The sequence below is a fragment of the Jaculus jaculus genome, chromosome 6 (genome assembly GCF_020740685.1).
Source record: "Jaculus jaculus isolate mJacJac1 chromosome 6, mJacJac1.mat.Y.cur, whole genome shotgun sequence".
NCBI lineage: Eukaryota > Metazoa > Chordata > Mammalia > Rodentia > Dipodidae > Jaculus > Jaculus jaculus.
Window position 1 is genome coordinate 132,739,560 of NC_059107.1, and position 27,716 is coordinate 132,767,275.

Sequence of the window (27,716 nt, forward strand, 5' to 3'; positions counted from 1 at the left end):
GATGCACAAGAGGGTGCATGTGTCTGGAGTTCGTTTGCAGTGGCTCAAGGCCCTGGAGTGCCCATTCTCTATCTGCCTCTCTCTCATAAAATAAATAAAAACAGAAATAAACAGAGAAGAAACAACCTGTATGGGTTTCACATGAGAGTTTAGGGCAATGAATGGGGATGACAGAAGAAATAACTGACGCCTGGGAATATTTGCAGCTCAGCAGGAGAGGAAGCTGCAGGGTTTCAATCATGCATCGTCTACTTTGGGATTTCATGGCTACTTACATGTGGCATCATGGGAAACTTAATCAGGTGGTCCTTAACTGGGAATGAATAGTTTAACATTATCCTGGGGTGCTTTTGAAAAGGGAGGAAAAGGCTTATTTGCAGATCTACCTTGATGTGTATTTTAGCTTTACCACTAATCTTAGTAAAGTTGAAGGAAACCTCCTATAGTGGGCAAGAAGGCCGAGAACAAACCAGCTGACAAAAATGAGGAATCAAGGTGATGCAAGGTGACTAAAATGATAGTTTAATGTATACAGATGTAAACTCTTGTTTGGGAGCAAAGCTCAGTAACAAAATGACAAGGAGAAGCAGATGTCTGTTAAAATGTGAAGAAACCAAAGGTCCAATTGTCAGCAAAAATGCCACAGGTTTTGATAATAGAGAGGAAAATAAGATTTTTTTTTTTTTTTAAATACATTTAAGTCAGACAAACCAGGTCTTGAATCCTGGCTTTGAGGGAGCTAGAAAGATCTGGAATCACTGCAATGGAGTGGCCCTGAAAAGAAATAAAAGACAAAATGTTGGCTTGAGCATCGGTGAGGAAAACCAGATGGCAGTAAATTTTCCTCTCCATCATGCAAAGGCATCTCGGTCAGGGACAGAGCAGGACGAGGGAGCCAATGCGAATGCCATGGCCAGGGTGAGGATGAGGAAGGCTAGCTAGCTAAAAGTGACTGTAGAATCAAGTCATGCCTAGGGCCAAGACAAAGCCAAGTTCACAGTTGTTTGGAGACGACATCATGACCCTAGAGACTCAACAGTTGAGAACAGCCACCTTCTGTTTATACTAGAATGAAGGCTACTGTCATTCCTATGGAAACTTGTACACAGGCTGAAGCAAATATGGAAAACAGGTGAGGCTAACTAAAGTGGTGCCAGCTTTGTCATTTGCATGAGGATAAGAAAAAGTTCAATAAAGCTAAAGAAAATACGGGGACATACGAATGGTAAAAGGGGGGCTCCTAAGAGGCAGACAAACTCAACTGGAATGAAGCAAGTCTGAAATAAGCAATGGCTTCCGAATTGCTTTCTAATCTCTGTCCACCCAGCCTTTCAGAAGCCAGGCTGTTTCTCTTCTGTGTAGAATCCTCTTCTGCCATCTGGTCTCTTTGTCTCGGAGCCAGAGGCTTGGGTAGGCTCCTACCACTGAGGTTGGACAATCTCCCACTACCTATCTCAATGCATCTTCAGCCACTCAATGAACCCACTCCACCCCTACACCGGCCACGGCTCCCCTTAGTTCCTCACTTGCTAAACACTAATTTATTCCTTCAGCTTCCCAAACGGACAGACCTTGTTTGGTTCTGCTCAGTTTAGAAAAGTATGAATTCCTCATGACAGGTAGCAAGTATTTGTTGGATGAACAACAGGGGAAAAAGAGAGCTGGACAAGAACAGACACAAAGTTAGCATCAGCCAATCTGCGCTGGAGTGCCCACGCGGTTTGTCTCCGCTGAGGCTGAGAATTATCACCTACTTTGCCTATAGCAGAAAATGAAAATTAAGGGCTTTACACATTATACAGATTTACCTTCTTTGGAGAAGTTTGTGCTAAAAAGAATCCTAGTTTGAATTTTGAACGTCACATACAGCAGGTCTCTCTTGGCTCCCATTTTTTTTTTTCTTCATTCTCAGGTTATTTTTACAGTATGTCTTAGACTGACACACTTCCCAAAGTTACCTTACAGAAAAAGAACCTACACTTTATCTTCACTAAAGTACCTTACAGATCATGAAAACCAGCCACCATCTTACTCTTACAGACTAAGGGGACAAAAAAACTCACAAACTGTAAACCACATTAATACAAATGACAGTAAGATGGCTGGGAAAAAAAGGGATACAATTTTCTTAGTTCAAAAATGAATCATTTGAGTCCAGCATGGTGGTGCACAGCCACGCATTTGGGAGGCTGAGGAAGGAGGATTGCCCATGAGTTTAAGGCCAGCCTGGCACCACAGTGAGTTCCGGGTCAGCCCAGACTGAGATCCTACCTTGAAAAAAAAAAAATGGATCGTTTAAAATCCAATGGGGCGGGGCAGAGGGGCTGGAGATTTGGCTTAGCAGTTAAGGTGCTTGCCTGCAAAGTCAAAGGACTGAGGGCCCACATAAACCAGATGCACAAGGTGGCACATGCATCTGGTTTGTTTGCAGTGGTAAGAAGCCCTGGCCCACCCATACTCTCACTCTGCTTGCAAATAATTTAAAAAAATAAAAAAGAAAACAATACATTTACATTATATGTTGGTTAATTTCATCTTTGACACTTCAATTAAAAAATGGCTCAGCAGCTAAGAATACTTGCCACGTAAGTGTTAAAGACCTGAGAAGGCCTAATACCATGTCAGTTCAACTTCCTAGCACGCATATAAAGATAGCTGGGTGTGGCCATGCTAGCCTATAACCTAAGTCCTGTAAGGAACAGAGACAGGAGAATAGCTGTAACAAGCTGGTCAGCCAGTCTGAGTGCCAAAAGGACGGTTCCACATGCAGTGAGAGACTTGTCTCAAGGAAACTGGAAGAGCAAGAGGACACTCTTCTAGACTCTGCAAGCACACACACACAAATCCATCTTGGAAGTATTACATGATATTCCAATTAAAGTTTACTATTTTAAACTCCATTCTATGAAGCCTATATGACTCTGTAGGCAAAGGAGGTCTGTGAGGAAGCTTGGTCTATACCTGTATTATCAGTGATTGTTTGCCTCAATCTGTTGAGCTTTTCTCTCAAAGGTCTGAAGAGTGCAAAGATCCACCTCTGAAGCAACAAGACAGGAACAGCAAAGGGACCCTGGAGTTCACACAGGCTGCAGTGCACGCCAGATGTGAACCCCAGCTCTACTGCCTGGCTGTGTGACCCACAGCAAGTGCTTTAACCGTTCTAAGCCACAGTACAAAGTCAGCCCATATCAAATGCTTGGCATATAGCAAGTATAATACCAATTTATGTTGTGCCAATAACAGGATGATTTAGAAAAAAATGTGCTTTATAAACCCCTGATTTTAAACTAAGAGAAGCTTAGCCCTGGGTTGAACCCAAACCCAGATGTGTCTGTTTCTGATCTGGGAAATATAGTGCTGCTTAAGGAAATTAGATCAGACACCAATAATGGATAAACACACACATATATGGGTATGCATGTTGACTTAAAGAACCTTTCGAGCCACTAATAAACTGTTCAGTAATGCCATTATGAATGTATAGAATCTAGATTAAACATGCCTTCCTGTAGTGTTATCGCTCTATAATCTTAAGGACTTTAAAAAATGTGAAATGTCAAAGAAATAGTTCTCACAGCAAAAAGCATGAAAGTATTGGCTGGAGAGATGGCTTAGCAATTAAGGCACTTGCCTGTGAAGCCAAAGAATGCATGTTTGAATCTCCAGGTCCCACATAGCCAGACGCACAGTGATGCAAGTGTGCAATGTTGCACTTGTGCACAAGAGGGCGCATGCATATGGAGTTTGTTCAGAGGCTGAAATGCCCTGGCACACCCACTCTCTCTCTCTCAAAAATAAAATTAAAAAAAATGCATAAACGTAAACTACTGAGTTTTATGGTAAAAGTTATTATGCTGTGGAAGACTGGGTGAAGATAATTTCCTTCTTGACACATACTTATGAGAAGAGCACAGGAACACAACCACAGTTTTTTTTATTACATAAACATTCTTTATGGTGTAAAAATGCTTATTCTAAAAGGTTATATTTTCAGAGATTATTTTTAGTAAGCTTGCATAATTATGCGAATAAAAATCTTTTGGTTACATACATGTGTAAGAGTAATTTGAAAAGGCGGCTATGGGCATTGGGCATAGAGTCTTAGAGTGGCATAGGTTACAGAAACAAGACAGCTGCAACAAAAGAGTTCACTAAAGGCAGGGGAAGGAAAAATGTCAACAAGCAAAGGCTTAAAGAAACGTCTCATATTCAGTTAGTTTTACAAAGAGCATAATTCAAAATTCAGTTCTATCATATAATACACATATAAAACCCAATTTGATCAAATGGAAAATATCTCTCATGTCATAAATATGGTATTTATACTTAATAATTTATACTATCAAAAATATGGTATCCATACTCATTTAATGTTGACTCAGCATTTCAACAAAATTGTTAATTTATGTTAATAATTTATTATAAAAACCAACCAAGGGCAATCTTACTTTACTTCACCACAGAGTTCAAATAACTACTACTGACAAGTTTGGATTATTTAATAAAAAATATATTCATAATTAATGTGGAAAACTAATCTGTTCTAAAAGCAGAATATTATACTTTTATGGATTGCAGAAATGATCTACTGTGCTAGGAGGGTTAAAGCTGTGGGTAGAAGGGGGAGCAACAGACCCACTTTCATTTCAGAGGCAAGATCATGCATAAAAGAACACTGACTCACTGCACTACAACCATTACATTCCAAGTATATGATAGAATTCTCATTAATCAGATTTTAAAACTCTCAAGTAGAAAAAAAAGTAATTCCAAAATATGATGTTCAAATCAATTTTGATATTCAAAAAGCTCAGTCCCCATTCAGAAACAGATAAACAGTATATTTATTAAATGAGTTAAGACAAATAAACTTTACAAATAGACAAATAATCAAAGGCTCAGTGGCTAAAATAGATGGTAAGCATCATTAAAAGAAATCAACACCATCACGGTATCTCAGTTGGCTTACACGTGGTAAAAGAAATTTTCAAAGAGCAATTTCACAGAAATGAAGCCAGTTTTTTTTTTCTTATAAACAAGTCACCATTTCTTGGTTCAAAACTGACATCTGTTATGAAAATTACCATATCACATATTTGCAAGATGACAAGGAGTAACTCATCTTCAAAGTGCAACAAGTCTATTTACAACCACAAAAAGGCAATGACGAGGAGAAAAGGATTTTTAAAAAATATACAAAGATTAAAAACATTTGGGATGCAAAATTAAACATTTTGGAAGGGGGGGTTAGAGGATCAAAGAGAAAAAGTGATTAAATTACAGATGCTCATTTCAGCTATATATACTATATAATGGGATCCATGATCTTTAATAGCTTGCTTGCAGTTTTATTATTATTTTTTCTACTTACATTAATGCTCTGGAAATTTCTGATTGAAATTACAGTGTCTCAAAGAGAAATACACACTAAGCATGTCTGCCTACTACTTCATGGATGTCGTAAGACCCGTTTATGAATTAGAGTTGGTGTAAGAAGCCATTGCCTTAAGTTGAAAAATGAATACTGTGAAAGCTCAATACAGATCCTCCAAAGCACATGCACTCCTAAGTCTTTTGTAATTACATTCATATTTAAGCATAACCAAAGTAAAAAAGAAAACTGAAAAACATTTCCCTTTTCTCTAGTCCCTATGCCTCACAGGCTTCTTCAGTAGATAGGGTTAACTTTTAGAGATGAAGGGCTCTTCAGGATGAGTCTAGACCACCACCCTCCTTCAGGGTAAGCAATATTCCCAAGATCATGCAGCACGGTAATGGCAAAAATCAAGACTAGAAACCAGGTCTTGATTCCTAGTCTAAAGATGCTTCCCAGCATATCATGCGACCTCTTTTTACAGTATGAGTCACTACAAACACCTGATGCATAAATGTACAAAGATGAATGCGACAGAGCCAATGTGTTTCTAAGAAATGACGGAGAGAAAAAAAAATTCCCCCCACACACCCAAAAAATATCAAGCACCGTCAACTAAATGTCGCTTCGCTGGGTCAGCACTCTTGGATGTAGTAGTCCTCGTAAACTTCGTGTCAGCCTGAGGGTTGTATGTCTGCTGAAATCTGGGCCCAGAAACAATGCCAGTTTCTACGGGGTAAAGACAAGAGGTAAACAGGGAAGAAGGCAGACAGGAAAGAATCAGAGAGATCAAGAATCCAATTGACTTAGAGATGGGTATTCCTGCACATTGTTAATTATTATATCTAAATATATTGGTTCAGAAGCTTTTCTACGTTTTCATACAATATCCTTTTCTCTATTTGGCCACTTAAGAATCAAAATAACTGTATCAAAGATAATAGTGGTTATTACTTTTTATAAAACTGTGAGACTATTTTAGACAAACTAAATTCTATGAAGATATGGTGTCAAAATTGTGATAATTCTCTCAATCTCATCTATTAGATTACTGCCAAGAACTATAGCAGTATTTCATGGGGCTGTTACCATCTTGAAATTTATTCCAATTATGGTTTAGGAGACCAAACTGATATACTATATATGCAGAATTGAGTAAAGAAGCTGAAATGTCTTAAAAAAACATTGCTGTGTATTTATTTAATAAAAGGGCATATTTATTCATGTTTACAAACAAGTTTCAAAAACAAAAGGAAAACATGTATGCTTCTACTTATGAACCTTTTTCAAAATGCCAACAGCCCTCATGCCATATGAAGGTCTCTAAAGATTTGTTAGAAAAAAAAAAATCAATACAGTTCACTCACAGTTCACCAAGACATCACTGAACTAACACATTTAAGACAAAAACAAAAAGGACTAAGGTTCTCTTGTAGTTTGATTTAATTTGATTTGCCTGAAATAACAAAAGCATTTCAAGCATCTTTCATTACGTAGTTGATGTCCTGCATTAAACAATCTACTAATTTCTGAACAAAATGTTATTAGCAAGTTTTCAAAAATTTTAAAAATTAAACAGTTGTTTCAAAACCATTAAGTAGTAAATGTATTTAAGAAACTAATTAGGACAGATGTTATAACTTCATTAGAACACCACTGCTCATTTTTTTGTTTCATTTTGTTTTTTTGTTCTTTTTTTAAACAAAGCATTAGTGTTATCTATTTGGCTATTAGTATTAGCAATTTATCTACAATATTTAACAAGGTAAATTGTAGGCAAAAATTTAGTACAGTTTCAATAGAAACACCCCCTTTTTTCCTGAAAATACAGCAGTATTTGAAGGACTAATTTTTCTCTGCATCAGTTATAAGGAAGCTTCCCATCTATGAACAGGAACAAAAAAAAGTATCTACAAACCTTGTAAACAGATCTGTATCATTTATAAACATAAATAATCCAAATTATTAACAGCCAACAGCAGAAATTAAAGTATCAACTCAATGATCCAGGCTTTTTGTCTCGCCCAGCTTCACTCCTCCCTCTTTCCCATCCAGGACTGAGATAAACTACAGCTCCGTTAAAACTGCTCTGGATGGACCATCTGTGGGTACCACCGCCGATCCACACATCACTTTTGCTGAGTTACTGATTATCTGTCAGTTCATTACTCCCACCCCCCAAAAAAGCACCCTCAGTCTGGCAGAAAGCTTTGCTTTTTTGTTTTTTAAAAAAATAAATCTACATTCGTACAAGTGTGTCTTCTGTTGAAGTCCAAAGACAAGAATATTATCTTGTCCGTCACAATATGTGAAAAGACTCAGTTTCATTTTGTTTCTTTACAATGCAGCTAGTGTGTTAACATTCAGCGTACAATCAGAGTGATGTTTCCAAACTATGTAGTGGGCTTCCTGGGGATGAAGAGGTAGCAGACTTGTTCATTTCTACTGTAAGGTGAATCCCGCTGTCAACGGCGTTGTTGTTTTTGTTGGGCGAGGGGGGAGGGCTGCAGTTGCGTTTCGTAGGAGCGTCATCTTCAGCGTCAGTGTCGTCAATAAGGGGGATGTGAGGCTCTGAATCTTCTATCCTAAACTCAGGATGTGTCATAAAGTTGTGGATTGAACTTCTGGATTCTGGCTTTTCTAACCCTTCATATAAAGAACTACGAAATGCATTCACCACTCGAATCTGCAAACATCAGAAAACACAGAAAGATGTCAGTGCACCAGTAATGGAACTAAAAAAAAAAAAAAAAAATGGTTCATTCATGAGTTTGAATCCACAAACAGCTAGGTATGAGTGAATCATATTTGCATGTAATGCAGTGGAACTTGCAATACACTGTAAAAAAATGAATATTTTAGTAGGACACTACAGAACAAGACCACATAATCTAAGAATTAAGAAGTGTACATTCAAAGTGATACTAACAATGTCTCATTGTCTCTGGCTAAAAATTTAATAGCCATTTATGTAATGTTTCCCTAAGAAAACAAAAACAAACAAAAAACAAAATGGAAACTTAACCATACACAAGCTTAGCTGATTTTTCTTTAAATTAAAAAACAATGTATTTTCAAAACAACTCAAAAAAGCTAGACAAAGTCAGGCACAAAGGGTTATTATTTATCATGCTGGGAGTCAGGGTGTCACCGACTATGGAACAGCCAGGCAGAGAAGCTGAATGCCACAAGAACTCACATCTACCCACTACTCCCTTAATGAAAAATTAAAAATAAAGACAAAATCCAAATAAATTATCTATAAAATGCTACTACACAGCTATAAATATTTGAGTATATGCCATTTTTCTAAACTGTATTTATGTTTTTCTCTATAGCAGATTTCATAACTCCATGACTATAGTTCTCAAGGAAAGATACAATATCAACAGCACCCCCCACCCATTATTCTTAGAAAAAATTTCCAAGAGGATACAAGGTTTTCAGTTTTCTAGTAAATGGCCCTTGAGCATTAGCCCACAATGTCTCTTTCTGCTCAGTGGTCTCATCTGCTGTACAAAGGAAAAGAGGCTAAAGGACAAAGGCAAAGACATTCCTCAGTGCTGCCAGGAGGCCTCTCTCAGTCATTCCCATTCAGATTAATGTAAAGAAGAGGGTGTGGTGGCCAAGCCTTTAATCCTAGCATTTGGGAGGCAGAGGTAGGAGGGTCACCGGAAGTTTGAGGCCACCCTGAGACTACATAGAGAATTCCAGGTCAACCTGAACTAAAGTGAGACCCTACTTCGAAAAACAAAAACAAAACAGCAACAACAAAAAGACAGAATCCAAATAGCTGAGTATTTACATCAATTTAAGTACAGCTTCTTTTGTTTTAATCCCAATGAATTTTACTTAATAATGAAGATATAATTTATTCATAATGTTAAGAAAGTAACCAGCACTGACATTCTAGAAGAAACAAGTGGTGGCCAGAATCACCCCAGAAGGACAATAATGATGAGTAAATGAATCAGCTGATTCAAAGGGACATTGGAATGAGTATTTAAAAAATGTCTAGTATAGGGCTGCAGGCTTCCCTCCAACTGTACTCTCCCCCAATAGGTCTACCTTACCATGTTCTGTCAGTAGGCTGACTTAGTCAATATTAACTCTTTATACCAAAAATATACCATGGCCCAAACACAGGGCCAAAATGGATTTCCACCTGCCACTTTCCTACATGAGGAACCCTGGTTACACAGGATTCTTCAGCTGTAAAACAGGCAATACCCTTGGCATGTACACCTCATGGGACTGTTGGGGGGGCGGTTACTGTACGACAGCCACACGTGCCACCCTATGCATCTGGCTGTATGCTGAGTACTGGGGAATTGAACCCAGATCCTTAGGCTTTGCAGGCAAGCATCTTAACTGCTGAGCCCTCTCCAGTCCATGTTTTCATTTCATAATTTAAAGAACTAATAACAGCAAACAAAATTTCAATCTGCTGTTCTTGCTCCCATCCCCTTTACTAAGATAGAAAATGTGAACATTTCTTGCTATGTATATTGACATAATCATCATTCATTTAACATTTTCTGTATAAATTAAGACTTTATAAGGAAAGAAAAGCAAAAAAAAAAAAAAAAAAAGATAACTTCTTAGGGGAAAACAATCTGTTGGTGTTAGTAGCCTGTAGCCACAAAGGAGAACAGTCATCAAACTGGATAGATAATCAAAATGGCATGAAGCTGGTGTCTGATTATGTTGCTGGTATCATAGTCAATGCTGTAATACTGATAGACTTTTTTTTTTAAACCAGTCTGAGTATAAAGGGGAAGAATGAAGAATCAGAGGAGGAAATAAATCCACTCTTTGAAAATGTTAAATTTGGAAAAAATGTAAGGCTTATAAGAAATAAATGTCTTTAAGAGTTGTGAGTTTGTGAAGGCCCACAAGGGTAAGTACTGGGTAGGTGAGGCAGGTGTGTGGGCACACACACATTGGCGCCGGTGAAATCAGTTGTCAAAACTGAAGCTCTTTTTTATATGAAAAAATTTACCAAAGGGGTATTAGAAATACTGTTCTAAAAATTACCTATATTATAAATGATGAAACTGAGTGACTGAGAGGGTGGGTGGCTACTTATCACGCCAGTCTTAATGACAAGAGTCTGAGAACCACAGTTCTGGACTCTCAATTCCAGACCCTTTAGAAGTGAATAAAAGGTAAGAGCATGCAAACGTGCTTTCTGTATCTTTACTAGAATAGAATATTCACAAGTTAGAGTTACTGCTTCCTTCCACTGTCTTCACTTAAGCTATCGGCTGTGATTGGTTATGCACCCAGCACAAGGACAGCTTAGCAACGTCTCAAAGCAAAGAACTCTCTCACATGAGGTATAAATGGCAAAATCTACATTGACCAAGAAGCTCGGAACCAGATCTGCTTTACTGTCTACTTACAAAGATAGTGGGTAAGATCATATTCCTGATCTAAGGTGGGACACAGGTACTGAATGTCCCCCAAAGGCCTGAGTAGTGAAGGTCTGGTCCTCAGGTGGTGCTACTGGGAAGTGGTGGAATCTTTAAGGGGAAAGGCCATGTCAGGAGGCCAGTGGGTTACTGTGGACATGCTCTCAAAGGGCACAGTAGGCCTCTTTCTCTTGATTGAGCTTTGCCCCACCACTGTGATGCTGACTTACAACAGTGTCATGTGCTGGGACCTCTAAAACTGTGAGCCAAAATAAACCTTTTCTTTTTCAAAGTTATCACAGGTATTTTTTTGTAGCAACAGAAAGTTAACACACTAAACTAGCTTATACTTGCTCTTATCTTTTATCGCATTTCACAGAAAACATTTTCATAAGACTAACTCTGAGGAAAGGGGTCATTCAGCACATTGTATTTTAGGCAGGTAAGATTACAAAGGAGTGGATTTTAGCAAAAACTCAAGAAGTAACTAATTTCCAATTCTTGGATAACTAAGCCATATTTACCTACACTTTAAACTCAATTCCTATTTAATATCCAGTTAAAACCTAGTATGTATACAATACCTCCTGAAATTATCTTATTAAGAAAAACTTTTTTTTTTTTTTTTTTTTTTTTTGAGGTAGGGTCCAGGCCCAGGCTGACCTGGAATTAACTCTGTCATCTCAGGGTGACCTTGAACTCATGGCAATCCTCCTACCTCTGCCTCCCAAGTGCTGGGATTAAAGGCGTGCGCCACCACGCCCGGCAAGAAAAACTTTGATAATGGCCCTGTTCAGAAAAATTTTAACCAAGTATATTGTTAAATAGGAAAAAAAAAAATTGCACGAAACACATAGAATAAAGCAAATCCAGAAGTGATTATCTATTTAAACATATTAACTTTAAATAACACACAAATCAAAACAAATCATATACCCTGTAAAACACCTGTTCTTCTAAACACTGTTCTAATTTTTGACAGAGATAAGATTAATAAATACTGTGTTCCAAAGCATGCCGCTAAAGAAGACAGCTCTAAAATACCGCAGTAGATTAATTAACCACAAGCTTATATAACTTCTCTTTTACAACAGATTGTCCTCATCTGAAATTTGTATTCATCATTATTTGTACCATATGTGCTAGCTGGTGAGACCCACAATAATAAAGTAAAAGATGTTTAAGAGAAAATTCTAGGCTGTTTTCAAACCTGAGTAATTGATTACTGAGAAATGAAGTCTGATTTACTCATCACTCATCTATGTAGATTATTTTTTTGGGAGGACCTTTTCTCAATGGGCTAAATAGTAAACGTTGGAGTCAGTCTCTGTCACAACTACTCAAGTTTGCCCTTGTACTGTAAAAAACTGTGATTAGTAACTTAAATCTAAGAGTGAGTCTAGGTTTCAATAAAAATCCATTTCCTAAGACTGGAGGCAAGACAGATTTTGGTCCACAGGCTGGAGTCTGCCAACCCTTTGCCTAGAAGACCACATTCTCTCTCAATTTCTCCTTTCTCAGAAACCTAGCTAGTTGTTCAGTCAAAAAGTATGGTAACTGTGAAGACAGAGATTAGGATGAAATACTTTTATAAACAAAGAAAAATGAGAGGATGTTTTCTCTAGAGACCTTAAAGAATAAGGACCTTGGGTAATAAATAAGGAAAAAGATGAATCCTCTGGAGGTGTTTCAAGTCTATTATCTCACAGGGCTGATACAGACTATTATTTTACTTATTAAAGCAAGGGCTCTAAATGAGTCAGAGAGAGCTGTGCCATGCCCCATACATATATTATACATTTTCTTAGCTTAAATTCTGTACTACTTTTGACAATGTTCCACCAGCAAGGTTCAAAGAAGTTTAAGGTTAACAGTAGAAAACTACTCTGCCAGTATGTAACGACGACCTCATCAGTAAGGTATAATCTAGTCCCTGGACACCTCCGTTTCAAGAACACAGGATACAGAGCAAAGTAAACACTGATGAAGGAACAGTTACCATCTTTCCTTTGCTACTCTTCCAAGTCAAGCTGAACAAATTCTACCTTGTGAAGCCAGCCACTACTTCCCAGACCACAGGGGTACAGAACCTCAAGGTTTCATATACATCTGTACATCAGAAAAGAGTCCAGGACACATGTGCGAGTGTGTGTCTTAAAACACAGACTCTGTGATTTGATTAAAAAAATTTTTTTTTCAGACAACATTTTGCTATGTAGCCTGGGTTGACCATGAATTTCATAAACCTCCTGCCTCTGCTTCCTGAGTGGGATTAATGACTGGACATTTAATAGAAAGCCTGGAATACAGTTAGACTAGGATATACCTATGGTCATGCAAAAAGCATCCAAATTAAAAAAGTCAGTTATTTAAAATACATATCACCCACAAAACACATCAAAAAAGTTTAACCATGATATGCCTTAGTAGGGAACAATGAGGTAAATGTACAAAGCAGGACACTTCATCAAAGGGCTGGATGGTCTTGGCTGGGTGCATTGGTCCCTGTCTGGAAATCTCAGTATGCAGAGACACTGAGAAGATCATGTTGAGTCTAGGGCCAGCATGGCCAGCAAGAGCAACAACAACAACAACAAACAACAAAACCCTAAATCCAGGTTTTGAATAACTTCAAAAAGTTCATGTCAAAATAATAAAAGCCAGGGAACAGATGCAGCATAGATCTTATAATATACAGTATTAGTTCTTTAATCCTCCATCAAAACAGCCATAGAGGCCACTTTTAAGAAAACTGAAGAAATATAAATTTGGACCATATCCTTGATAATACAGTGTGAGTGTTAAGTTTTTATATGTGATAATATAACGTGATTATATACATGATTAAACTTATAGGCATGTCCAGCCAGTGGCCAAAGTTAGCTGTGAATGCAGCCCAACACTAAATCATAAACTTACTTGAAACACTATGAGATTTTTACTTGTAACTGCTTTGCATGGTTTTCAAATGCAAACTTTGTAGATGACAATATTATGTCACAACGGCAAGGCTGGACACATCTGCATGCATGTAAGAATTAAATGTCGTATCTGCTATTCTCAAATAGTTCAGAACCGAAACATGTATTAATATGAAGAAATAAGATAGGTATCATAAAACATTTTCAAATTTAGCTTTTTAGGGAAGGACTGGGGTCTCTAAAGATAAAGTCTTAGAATATTTCTTTTTTGTGAGACAGAAATGAACCCTGACTTCCCATCCCCGGTCATCAGCTTCTTGTAAGATGGAAATGATCAACTTCTTGTGAGATGGAAATGAATGCGGACTTCCCATCACAGGTCATAAACTTCTTTTGAGATGGAAATGAATGTGGACTTCCCATCCTGGGTCACCATCTTCTTGTGAGATGGAAATGAATGCGGACTTCCCATCCCGGGTCATCAACTTCTTGTGAGATGAAAATGAATACTGATTCCCCATCCTACAGTTAACAATTTCTTGTGGTTTACTATTCTTTTACTATTGTTGCACAGACCTGCTCTTCACAGCCAGCAAATGTTATAAAGAACTACTTTGGGAATCACTTTGTCAGGCCATTTTCTGACTTCCCAGGGAGTTTAAGGACTCAATAAAAATTCTGTGATTTATTACCATGTATAGAAGCTCAACTGCTTATTTCCTTCTCTACACTGCAGCTTCTGGAATAGCTCTGAAATATGGTGGGGCTTCCCTATGTGTCTGTGGAACATCTACCCTTCAGGGATGGGTGGGAAGAAGCCCAACAAGCCAGACGGTGCTAATTCCACACACAGGGAGAGAAAGATGCAATGACACTACTGCACCAAACACAAAGCAATTTACATTTACCATTTCATTCAGTCAAGTTGTTTTTCAAAGGAAGATTCCTATCTGCCCACGTAGTAGTACCCTAATGTTACAAGTGCACTTTCTCTGTAGGGCATTCATACCATGTTGCCTTTGCTTATTAGCCATGAGCAAGTCATTTAATCTCCAAGTCAGAGTTCACACCTGTAAAATAGGAACAGTTCTTCTGCCTGCTTTACACTGTGAAATACACTGGGTAAAAACAGTGAGCAAACAGGTGCAGAGTAAACAGTCTGTCATGCTGTTCCCTTACTTCACCTTTTCTCCAGCTTGCTGCTGGCTGGCTGTAGTTAGGGGAAATGGTAGGTTTCTAACACTAGTCTAAGCCTTAAAAATGTCAGCATAGAAGTGCGGTTGTACTTATATTTTTAGTGCCTGTAATATACTGAAAATTAATCATAAAGCCATAAGACTAAAATTTACAATACAGTCATATAGGTTTATAAGGTTTTGAGAAATTTACCTTTACTGACCTAAAAGAACAATTGTCATTCTACTCAAATTAATGGATGTTACACCGTGGAATGAGTCAATAATTAACCAAGAACACACTTTCTCTATTTGTGAAACAACAAAATATCTATCTATATGCAATTTGAAACTAAATTACATAAATGGGAAAACCCACCAACATAAGTATCATAAAAAATTAACTCAGGTACCCTGCTTAAAATATACACAAAACAAGGCAAATCAAATCCAAGATAGGAGGGCTGGCAACTGGTGACATAAATAAGAACTTTCTTCATGCTTCTAGCTTACTTTCTAAATTGGACAGGATAAAAGTTGACATGCTAAATACAGTTTTAGCTTTATAAATGCAATTTTCTGGTTTTCTTAGCTCAGTTTCAAATCACATGCTTGTATAAACCATGCAGTAAGAATATATTTAAAGGCATATACTCAAAAATTTATAGTAGTTTCACAAATTCCAAGTGATAATTTATTCCCCATATTATCTCTAAAAGTTAGCAGAGACAAGCTCACAAATTTCTTTTCTAATCTTTGGCTGCAAATTGTTCCACCTATTATTTAACCCGCTAAGAAATAAAGCAACAAGGACAACACTCTGAGGTCTCAATCCACTTTACAAAAAGAAAGCTTTATGAAAAGCCTGAACAATGAATTTAAACATTAAGGAGAAAATGAGAAACGTTAGGTGTGTGAAGTAGGAAATGTTAATTTCATGCACTTAGGAGCACACACTCACACCCCACAGTAGTAGAAGCAGTAGAAGAGGAAAACACTACATGTGTAGGGGTAGAAATATTTGTTACATCATGATGCTGGCTGGCGATGGAGGGTTGCCGCCTTAGAGCCCCCTGAATGGAACTTCCACTCTGGAAAGCATTCACTACATCCATCTGCAAGGAATCAGAGATCGTGACAGCTTGCTCAGCAAGAGAGAGAGAACAAGAGAAAGGACCGTTCCATCTATCAACATATAAAAAGTAAAGAAAAAGGCACTTTTACAGAGCAGATAAATAGGTAAGAACAGCATTTTGAGATGAAGGGAAGGGGAAGCTAGGAAAAAAGCTTAGGGGCATATAAGACACATTCTTTCATAATCAGTTAAAAAAAAGTTTCACTCGGTCCAGCAACCAGTAGTACATTTTTCAAAAGAATAAATGTTGTGGGTTGGGAAGGCTATGAAGGCACATGTCCTCTTCCCCAGGCAAGAAGCCCTAGCTCCCATCAGCTCTCCTGCCTCTCTACCAGGCCCGTACCTGCGTTTGGATTCTGTTCAGACCTCTAAACCACAAGATCTGGCCACGCCGCAACTCCCTTTCAGCATGATCGATCTCTTCAACATCCTCTGCTAATTCCTCCTCAGGGATTTCTTCCTTTTGTGTGCCATGACCCGCTTCTTTTAGGAATTTTAAACGGCTAGTTGGAATGGTTGAAATAAGCTACAACGAGGGGAGAGAACTTAAGGTATTATTAAAAATAGCAACAGTATCCACCTATCAGTACCCAGGAAGCAACAAGATGCTGCTGACCAGAATGGTCCAGAATAGACAGACTCTCCTTTCAGCTACACAAAGGACTTCAGTGTGAAGAACAACATGTTTTCCTACATAGGAATGAACCTGGACATCTTCTCACATTTTAATACAGACATTCATAGTAGCATTTATAACCATACTTCAGTAAGTATGTATTTCCCATTTAAACTACTATTAACTATATTTACTTCAAATAAAATAAAATAGCAAGTAGTCTTATTGGATGCTTATAGTTCATCAGTGCAAAAAGATAAAAGGATACAAGAATTCAGAGATCACTAAGGTTATATTGAAAGTAATTAACTATTTTTTATAAAACTTAACTAGGTACAATTGAATTAACACATTGATAATGACACCAAATACAACAGATTCAAATATGTATTAGCTTATGAGTGTTAACAGCCAATAGCTATGGGATAGGTCTTGTCGAGGGGAAATAAGCATGTGTACCACTACAGAACAGCTTGCAGAAGTTCTAGTCCTACCATCTTATTATATAGAAGTGAAACAGAAATCAGACAGGGAAATGACGTCCACAGAATGACTAATGCTCCAAGTCTCCTGGCTACTAAAGCCAGAGCTCTTTCTATAAAATACACACCCTCCACCACCACCACCACCACCAGGCAACATCAACTTAAGCCTGTGGCTATTGGCTGTATTACATTTCCTCTTCCTGACATAAGAAGTTTTGGAGGTTGTGGGGCTGTGTTCACCCTATTCAACAACATTATGAGAGGATTAGAATGCTAACTAAAAAAGAAATGTGTACCAACTAGAGAGCCTACTTCGAGAAAAGAAAGATATCGAAATATGAAGTCTTTAAAGTGAGTAAGAAAAGCTTAAGAGTCTAGAAACACAGCTAAGAGAAAGACCGTAAGTAAAAAAAAAAAATGAGCTAAATAAAACTTGAAGGTTTGGTTTAACTTGTGGAATGATAATAAATCAGCTCACAAAAGTTATCTGCTGTAGGAGGTTAGCCTGTACTTATGGACACATCAGTATAGGTTCCATCAGCTGCTTTTTTTTTTTTTTTTTTCCCCGAGGTAGGGTCTCACTCTGGTCCAGGCTGACCTGGAATTAACTCTGTAGACTCAGGGTGGCCTTGAACTCATGGCGATCCTCCTACCTCTGCCTCCCGAGTGCTGGGATTAAAGGCATGTGCCACCACGCCCGGCAATCAGCTGGTTTTATAGTAATAAAAACAGACTTAATATGAACACTACATGTCATTATGACTTATCTTAAGGTATTCAAATCTCCTACAATGCCATTTTGTGGCTGTATTTTGCAGATACTATTATTTTAAAATACTTTTTATTTATTTATTTATTTGGAAGTAGAGATAGAGGAGACAGAAAGAATGGGTGAGCCAGGGCCTCCAGCCACTGCAAATGAACTCTAGATGCACGTGCCATTATGCATCTGGCTGTATGTGGGTACTGGGAAATTGAAACCAGTCATTAGGCTTTGTCGGCAAGCACCTTAGCCACTGAACCACCTCTCCAGCCCCAGATACCATTATTTTTAAGCAAAGCTCATTTTTTTCCATATTGTATATTTTAGATTAAATTACAAAGTAAAAAAATAAAGTATGTTAGATTTACATTTTTATTAAAAAAGTTTATTCTGAAAATGTAAAGGTGAATGATAGAATTATTGTCATCCTAACCAGTTATAAATATATCATGTTCATAAACTGCTGTAAATTGTTCTAAAAAGAAGTTAAAAGTATTAGAATTCTCTTTCTTGACCCAAACAGAAACAACTTGGAATCAGGCAACATAACAGATTAAAGAACATACACTATAAGAAAGTTTCAAAACAATCACTTTAGGTTCTAACAACAACCAAAAAATGATAAGATGTTTACCTGGCCCCAGAGTAAGGTCCCCATTCCAAGGAATATAGACCATAGCCATTGTTCTATTGAAAGTTCTGAACAACTGAAAGGTTTTCCACCAAACTGCACAATTATTATCTGGAGGAAAAACCAAGAGTAAATTAAAAAAAAAAAACCCAACAACATAATATTCTTCAAGCAAATAAATTTATGTCTTCTAAAATTAAAGATTAACAACCATTATGAAAATCACAGTCAAAAATAAAACAACTAAAATAAAACCTCTGCTCATAATCATTTTTACATATAGCTAAATTATGCTTGCTAAAAATTAAAAAAATTCTTGTAACTAATAAAACATTTATGTTGTTTCCAAAACAACCCTACATTATTCTTTAAATAAGCTAAGCTTTTATAGGAAATATATTCTATGGAAAAGTAGATAAAATACATAACCCTGCTTTCGCTTCTACAGAACAGTCACCTCTAGTTAGCATTAGGGTGTTAAGGTAACTATGGACACGGACTGTAAAAGAACAGAAGCAACTTCCAAAGTTCTATGAAATGTGGGCCAACCTGGGTGATATAATCAGAAATTCATTTCCCCTTTAAAGAAAGTTAGGCACAATGTTAAACATAAATACAATTCACAATAAGGTGCTCATACTTCCTCATTCTAGGTGTCCTAAAACATTGATGGCAGGATTAGGCATTACGAAACAAAAACATTCACTCTGTTGTAAACCTGACAATTTTTTCACATAGCAGTTAAGTAGCTATGAAATAGTGAAATTAAAAGAGTAATTCCGGTAAACCATAGCAGTGAACTTTTCTAAACTTCTAAAAAGTTACACCACTCTTTGTACTATTTATTAATTCTGTTGTTCTCCTGTTAACATTACCTGTATACTCATATAGATGGAGTCCTACCTGGTTAGTGGCCTGATTTACAGTCATATTAAAATGAATTCATCAATTAATTTTGGTGTTTCATAGAGATAGGAAAGTGAAATAACAATATTCTTTGTAAACCAAGAAAACACTGAGTAGGAAAAAATTCAGTACTTGTATGTGTCCTAGTTTTTAAAGAAATTATTATTTTTGTAAAGTGAAGGATATGAAAAGAAGTACAATAAGATGCTAGGGAAAATCATAACATGATGGCTGATTTACATTTATTTTTAAAAAATCCTTCATTTTAGGTTAGAAGAAATAATGTTGGTCTAGGCAGTTGTAACACTAATGTCTAAGAAAAAGAGCAGGTTTCCATATTAGTATAGACCTTAGATAACAAGAAACTATACATACCACAGGGAATATATAATATGCTTTCCCACCATTCTGTCAAGTGATTTCCAGAACAAGATACCTGTTAACCAAATGTGTCACATATAAAAATCCAATTTGCAACTATCTTTTAAAATTTACCCACCTGTACCACAAAGGTACCTAAAACAATTGTGCAGAAGATGACATTATTGAAGATTCCTTCAAACACATTTCTTTCACCATGAATTTTCCGGGCATTTATTTCATTGAACAGTTGCATCAGCACAAAGGTATTAAAAACGATAGTGTAATGTTCTGAAGGAGGAGCATGCAAAGGAGCATTTCTTCCACTATCAATATCAAAAAACTTCTCTCCTGAAAGAACAAAAACTTACTCTTTTGTAATTGTCATTCAACTAATTTAACATGTCTCAAGGAAATGCACAATCATCAAGCCTAACCACAGGGATCCAGATGATGACCCAGGAAGAACTAGGAAGGACCTGGAATCATTTTATAGAGAGTATTTTATAGATAAGAAAATGAAAACACCTAAACTATGATGATATGTGTAAGAGCAAATGTCTGACTTAGGGATGCAGCCCGGTCAAAAAAAAAAAAAACAAACAGATCAAATCTCTTTATTTCTTCCCCCCACCGCATAATATCATCCTCCTAAAATTTACAAAGCACCCACTGATAGCAAGAAGAAATTAAAGATAAATGTGGAGTTAAGAATTGAAATTAGGCTTTAAAAATTCAGTTACATTAAAAAACACTGGATGATCTTAACTTGGAATATAAACAACTAAGCTTTATTGGATGTTGGATTCTTACCAGCAAATAAGAGTGTAAAAACTACTACGAGCTGATAGAATGCATGACCCAAAATATTCTTCATCATCGTTCGTGAGATGAGAGGTTTATTTCTTCCATAAGGTTTGCGGAGCAAGAGAGACTCAGTGGGTGGTTCCGTTGCCAGAGCCAGGGAAGCAAGCGTATCCATTATGAGGTTTACCCACAGCATCTGCACAGCCTTAAGTGGTGAATCCTACAAAAGATATGTTTCCTAATAGACATTCACAACTGCTTAGGGACTCAGCAATATTCAGGAAGCCTTATGATTTAAAAATGTGAGGACCAAAGCAAGATTGCAGTTTTATGTTAATTAACCCAAGATAATAAGCTTCATCTTATTCAAATACTTAAGTGCTATAAAAAAGCAGAACATGTAATTGTTAGCCCGGCATAATGGCACATGCCTTTAATTCCAGCACTTGGGAGGCAGAGGTGGGAGGACTGCTTTGAGTTTGAGGACCACTCTGAGAATACATAGTGAATTCCAGATCAGCCTGGGCTAAAGCGAGACCCCCTACCTCAAAACAGTAAATAAATAAATAAAAAGAAAAAAAGAAAAAGGCAGAATATATAATCTTTGCTTTAAAATACAGAAGTATTAACAAACTGTCACCTACTTGAGTGATACAAGCTCCCGTGAAAGCAACAATCACTGCTACCACATTCACAGTAAGCTGGAACTGAAGGAACTTTGAGATGCTGTCATAGACATTTCGTCCCCACATAACTGCTTTAACAATGCTTGTAAAGTTGTCATCTGTGAGAATAATATCAGATGCTTCTTTAGCCACATCAGTTCCAGCAATACCCTGTGAAAAAATTCTGTGAATTAGACTAAGTGTTTAAAATATTACTTTACATATTCAAAAGAATAATAGACAATGAACAAAATGTTTACCATTAGACTTAATAATCAGCATTTAATTACGTTTATGCTAAAAGGCAGAAATGTGATTTTAAGGTGCCACTGAGAGACATTCTGGCTTAGCAGATAGCAAACAAAGAGGGTAACATGAAAGCAAGTTTCAAGTAGGTTAAAATGAAGGAATGAACAAAGACACAGCTCAATTCTTTTGAAAGATTATGCAAAAGAAGTATATTAAAAATACTCACAATTACAAAATTAGAGGAAAAGGAGAGTATAAAAGAAAATCTTAAGAGACTGGAAAGCAAGAAACTGAACAGTAACTCAGCACACCCAAGGAATGGAAATCCCAAGCTTTTGGTAAAGCAAAGACCTTTCTTTCCGCATAACATAACTCCTACAAGGTTCAGGAGTCGGTATTCCCAGAGAGCTCTTAAAGCTGAGCTGAACATGGGATGCACTTCTGAACATCTGAGGACAATACAGAAGCACCGAGAAGCTTTAGCAGCAGCATGGGATCAATTAATGAGCTGTGGGTTGATAAAAATGAGTTATCTACAGCTATACACATTATGGGTAAATCTCCCATATGGATGCTGAATAAAAGACAATGGATTCAAGTACTCTGTAGTTTAAAACAAATAAAAGTAATGATCTCCAAGACACTTGCACACTAGTTGTCTTTGCAGAGGCATTTTATTTCTTGCCCTGCATAGGACAGGTACGTTTACTCATGTTCAGCGGACTTCTAATGTAAACACTTTGCTGTACGTGTGCTACATGCTAATAAGACTAAAATAAAATGCAGCTCGATGCTCAGAGCTCTTTCTCAAACTCACAGAGCCAGGCACTGTCACCTCTTCTCCTCTGTCAGATTAGACCATGACAAGAAGTAGGAGAGGGGCACCCTAAGAAGATAAAATCGGTAAGACTTTGAGGCGTGGATGGGAAACTGGTGAAGAGCTTATACCAAACGCATTAATGATTATGGGAAAAATTTAAATATAGCAACAAAATGAATAAAAAGATATTTCCCAGGAAATACATGTAGTTGCCCAAGAAAGAAAATTAATCATAATAGATCATATGGCTCAATTTGTTATAGCTCTGACAGTCCCGATAACACTGAATATTATTGTTTTTAAGACAGGATCTCACTCCTAGACTGTCCTGTAGTCACTCTGTAGTCCAGACTGTCTCTGAGCTCACGTCGATCAGACTTCCTCAGCCTTCTGAGTGCTGGGATTACATGCGTGAGCCACCACACTGGGAAGAACTGAATGCTGATCTGACCAAAATGAAGAGATAACACTGGAGGAATGACGGGTGGTAAGCATGAATACCAACAGAGCCTGTGGAAGTCCTGAGTCCTCATCTTCCTTAGTGAGAAGACATGGCTAATACCTTGCACTTAAAGTGAAAAAGTACAAGGATTTAGAGACAGAAGAGAAATAAAGTAATGGGTTTCTTTTTGGGAGAATAACAAGGTAAAGGAAATGGTATTTAGTAGCAGGATTTGATGCCTCACACTTAACATGCTACACAGATCATTGTTTTGATAAATAGCACAAAAGTTGAAGCAAAACAGCTGTAATTTACAATTTTAGTCACCAGGTCCTGATCTTGATTTTTTTTTTAATTCCCTGATTCAAATCATTCTTTATAGTTTACAAATACAGCATCCTTGCTCAAAATATTTATAATTTAAAGGGTAGCTATACTAACTATAAGAGATAATTGGCATCCAAACAAAACTAGTTTTATAGTCAAGTGAGTTTGAGAACTTTTGATCAAAAAGGGGGCTAAGAGATGTCTTACTGGGTAAGAGCGATGAGGACCTAAATTCACACCCCAGAAACACCAATATCTAAAGCTGGGTGTGGCCGTTCACACCTGAAAACCTATCCTTGAGTGGGCAGAGCCAGGACTGCTGAGGCCCACTCGCCAGCCAGTCTAATGGAAAATGGTGAGCTCCCCGTTCAGTGGGAGATGCCATCTCAGAGAAATAAGGGAGTAGAGTGATGGAGGATTCCTGACGTTTTTCTCTGGCTTCCACATGAATGCACATCTGCACACACACACTCTACACCAAAAAAAAAAAAAAAAAAAAAGGTGATAAACTTGAGCACTTTTTAATGTGTGTCTCAGCTATAGTACATGCATGTGTGTCCAAGCTTACTTTTCCTCAGAACTCAAGCTTTAGCCAGAGTGGCTTCAAGTCCAAGCTACTCTGCACTTGCTCCTACTCTTTTTTTTTTGGGGGGGGGTGTAACAAGGTTGGGTCTCGCTTTAGCCCAGGCTGACCTGGAATTCACTCAGTCTCAGGGTGGCCTCTAACTCACTGCGATCCTCCTATCTCTGCCTCCCAAATGCTGGGATCTTCTTTTGACTTTTGACAGAAATTTAGATTTTTGATTTTTTTTTAAAGTGGTAAAAATCCCTCATGTTTATTTAAAGCCCACAGTATCTACATTAAAGAAAAGTCTGGGGAGAAAAGCATTTTTATGTTGAAATATGCACTCATTGTTTTCTTCCTCTGCTCACAATGAAAACAGGAATGAGCAGTGCACCTCATACTCACAAGCAATGGTCAATGAGCAGAGCGCCTGAAGTCAGTGAATGATGCTGTCTACCCAAGCACAAAGCAGAAACTTACTTCTTCCTTCCCCTTTCAGTTACTCTACAGATTTAAAAATTCCATTCCACTCATCAGTTGAGGGACATCTAGGCTGGTTCCATTTGCCAGCTATTATGAACTGAGCAGCAATAAACATAGTTGAACACATAATTCTAAGGAAATGAGATGAGTCCTTAGGATATATGCCTAGGAGTGCTATAGCTGGGTCATATGGTAGATCAGTCTTTAGCTGTTTTAGGAACCTCCACACTGATTTCCACAATGGCTGGAACAGATTGCATTCCCACCAACAGTGTAGAAGGGTTCCTCTTTTTCCACATCCCTGCCAGCACTTATGATCATTTGTTTTCATGATGGTAGCCAATGTGACAGGAGTGAGATGGAATCTCAATGTAGTTTTAATCTGTATTTCCCTGATGACTAGGGATGTAGAACTTTTTTTAGATGTTTATATGCCATCTGTATTTCTTCTTTTGGGAACTCTCTATTTAGCTCCATAGCCCACTTTTTAATTGGCTTTTTTGATTTCTTATTATTTAAGTTTTTGAGTTCTTTGTATATCACAGATATTAATCTTCTATCATACATATAGCTGGCAAAGATCTTTTCCCATTCTGTAGGTTGCCTCTTTGCTTTATTAACAGTGTCCTTTGCAGTACAAAATCTTTGTAATTTCATGAAGTCCTAGTGGTTAATCTGTGGTTTTATTGCCTGAGCAATTGGGGTTATATTCAGAACGTCTTTGCCAAGACTAATATGTTGAAGGGTTTCCCCTACTCTTTCCTCTAGCAGTTTCAGGTCTGATGTTAAGGTCTTTAATCCATTTGGACTTAACTGATGAGTGGAAAATGAAGATATGGCACATTTATACAATGAAGTTCTACTCAGAGGTAAAGAAAAATCTAGTTATGAAATTTGTAGGAAAATGGATGGATCTGGAAAGGATTATACTAAGTGAGGCAACCCAGGCCCAGAAAGGCAAACACTGCATGTTCTCTCTCATATGTGGATCCTAGCTACAGATGATTGGGCTTCTGTGTGAGAAGGAAAAAACTCAATAGCAGAGGCCAGTAAGCTAAAAAAGAGATATAAAGGGAAAAGAAAGGGAGGAGGATACTTAATAGGTTGGTATTGTATATATATAAATAGAAGAATAGATTAATGGGGGTGAAAAGACCCAATGTGAGGACAGGGGAAGAGATTGAGTAATGGAAAGGTGGAGGGAAGGCTAATCAAAATCTAAGAGGATATAAATAAATCATATATAATCTTCCGGTTTGGGACAATGGAACACCCAGGAGCCATAGATCGTTGCTAGAAAAATTTCAGTGCCAGGGATGGGATACCTTCCAGTGAGTTGTTGGCCAGGGAGGTCCCTGATGCCCCCAAAACATTATAGGCCATTGCCGAGGCCCTTGGTTTCCCACCAGGAATAGATGGTAAGACCCAATTGCTAGAGACTCCACATACTTGGGCTGCAAAGCCACTGAGAAATCCTGCTGGAACTGAGCTGATAACCTCCTCCATGTAGACCAGCTGACAGAAAGCTGGAAGAAGGCATTCTACATGTAGTTCAATGGGAGAAAGAGATACGACCAGTGAAGATACTCAACAGTGGATACTGAACCCTTATAATTGGCCAGTCAGGCCAAATGAGCCAATGGGTGCAACAGTGGCCCATCTATTATGGTGGAAACCAACTGCCCTCCAACTGGACTGGAGGCCCGCTCCATGGGAGGAAATACATCCCTGATACTGAAAACTTAAAACAGGGGTAGTTATGAGCCCTAGGGGTGTAACATTTGCTGATGTCTGGATAAATGTATATACTATGCTTATCAATCTGCCCAGTAAACACTTCTCTTAATATTTGTGCCCTTATATTAATGCTACTCTCACTTCTGGTAGAGAATCTTCTCTTTTCAGATGGCAGTGACCTTGGGACGACTCAGAAGGTATCATAGTGCTGGAAAGAAGTGACTGAGTAACATCTCGATCACACCTTCCAAGGCTCAGAGTCTAACGTGGAAGAGGTGGAGGAAAGAATATAAGAGCCAAAGGAAGGGTAGGACTCCTTACAATGTGTTCCCTCCAGATATCAAATGGCCTGGATATCCATGACCCCAGAGTGCCTGACATTACCTACTCAAGACCATCACAAGAGGAGGAAAAGATCATGACATCAAAATAAAAGAGAGACTGATTGAGAAGGGGAGGGGATATGATGGAGAATGGAATTTCAAAGGGGAAAGTGGGGGGAGGGAGGGTATTACCATGGGATATTTTTTATGATAATGGAAAATGTTAATAAAAATTGAGAAAAAAATTCCATTCCAGTGTAGCTGTCTAACTCAGGGGAGGGGTAGGGTGAGAAGCTTTGATTCTTTGCTTTTGCTTGATGGGAATTTACAGATATACTTTCCTTTTACCATCCTTCTTATGCTTTCATTTCTTTCTTGTTTTTCTAGGTGTATTCATGCGTGCTGTGCAAGTATATATGTGGGTGCACATGTGTGAGAGTACATGGGCATTTGAGGCCAGAGGCTGATGTCAGGCTCTCCACCGTATTAGCTAAGGTACGGCCTTATCACCTGAATGAAGGGCTGGCTGGCCAGCTTACCCAGGGATCTTCTGTCTCCACCTTCTGAGTGCTAGGATTACAGGTGGGCACCTGGATGCTGGGTACTGCATTTTAGTCCTCCCGCTCATGTGGCAAGTGCTTCACCTAGTGGGTCATCTCCCTACACCCAGCCCTCCATTTTTCTTACTCTTATTGAAAACCTGCCACCTCTAAATCTATTTTAGTAGCAAAATACCAGGACCAATTATGCAAATGTACAGTTTTACAGGCAAACATTATCTTATCTGAAGGGTTCTTCAGGTCAGACTGTATTTCAGAAGCCAAAGTCTCTCATATTTTAGGATGATAATGAGGAACATGCCTTATAACATAAAATCCCCCCATAGGAATTTAGCATACCATAAACATATCATATTTCTATAACAGCTATGAATAGTCACATTAAGTGAGACAAGTATCAGCCTCACATTAGTTCAGAACAAATGCTGCGGTGAAATGCAATGCTTTCCACTCAAATGTACTGTCAATTTAAGCAAGAATATTCAGTGTTCTGGTAAGCTTGTGATTTGACATAAAATTATGACTGTGGACAAGTATTTTCTAAAACTGAAAAGAAGAAGAAAATACTTAAATTGTGGATTTTGGGTTTTACACCAAAGATAGACTGACTATCTTACATACAGAATCTAGACTGACAAAACACATATGTAGGACTTGAAAAAGGACCACTACTTTTTAGAAGGGGAGGACTACTAAGAGGCAATGGGAGAATAAGAGAGAGTAATGGGTTGTGTGGGAACATGATATGCATGTGTGAAGATGTCACAAAGTTTTTTGTACACAAGAGATTTTATCTTTATATAAATGATGACATTTAATTATCCTTCAGAAGATACTTTTGGCTAGCACTGTTGTCGGTCTGTTTAAGAAGTATGCTGTACAGTTCAGATGAATTAACAAAAATTTCACAGAGTATAAGCTAAATGAATATTTGTACAAATGTCCAAAGACATTAACT

The 27,716-nt window shown here is 37.7% G+C and overlaps 1 protein-coding gene across 5 annotated transcripts in view; it reads right to left on the reverse strand.

The window, feature by feature from the left end:
* Positions 1-4,820: 4,820 nt before the first annotated feature.
* Atp2b1 (ATPase plasma membrane Ca2+ transporting 1) overlaps positions 4,821-27,716 on the reverse strand; it is a 125,396-nt gene continuing 102,500 nt past the window's right edge. For 2 of the 5 annotated variants that reach the window (XM_045153531.1, XM_045153533.1), the window contains exons 16-22: positions 21,232-21,423; positions 20,594-20,807; positions 19,920-20,131; positions 18,518-18,625; positions 16,363-16,545; positions 15,886-15,999; positions 4,821-8,060 (exon numbers count right to left, since the gene is read on the reverse strand). In XM_045153531.1, the coding sequence (XP_045009466.1) occupies positions 7,749-8,060; positions 15,886-15,999; positions 16,363-16,545; positions 18,518-18,625; positions 19,920-20,131; positions 20,594-20,807; positions 21,232-21,423 (1,335 nt within the window). In that variant the 3' untranslated portion in view covers positions 4,821-7,748. Of the gene's footprint in view, positions 8,061-15,847; positions 16,000-16,362; positions 16,546-18,517; positions 18,626-19,919; positions 20,132-20,593; positions 20,808-21,231; positions 21,424-27,716 lie in introns of all 5 variants that reach the window. The other 3 variants (XM_045153534.1, XM_045153536.1, XM_045153535.1) reach the window with 3 other exon arrangements.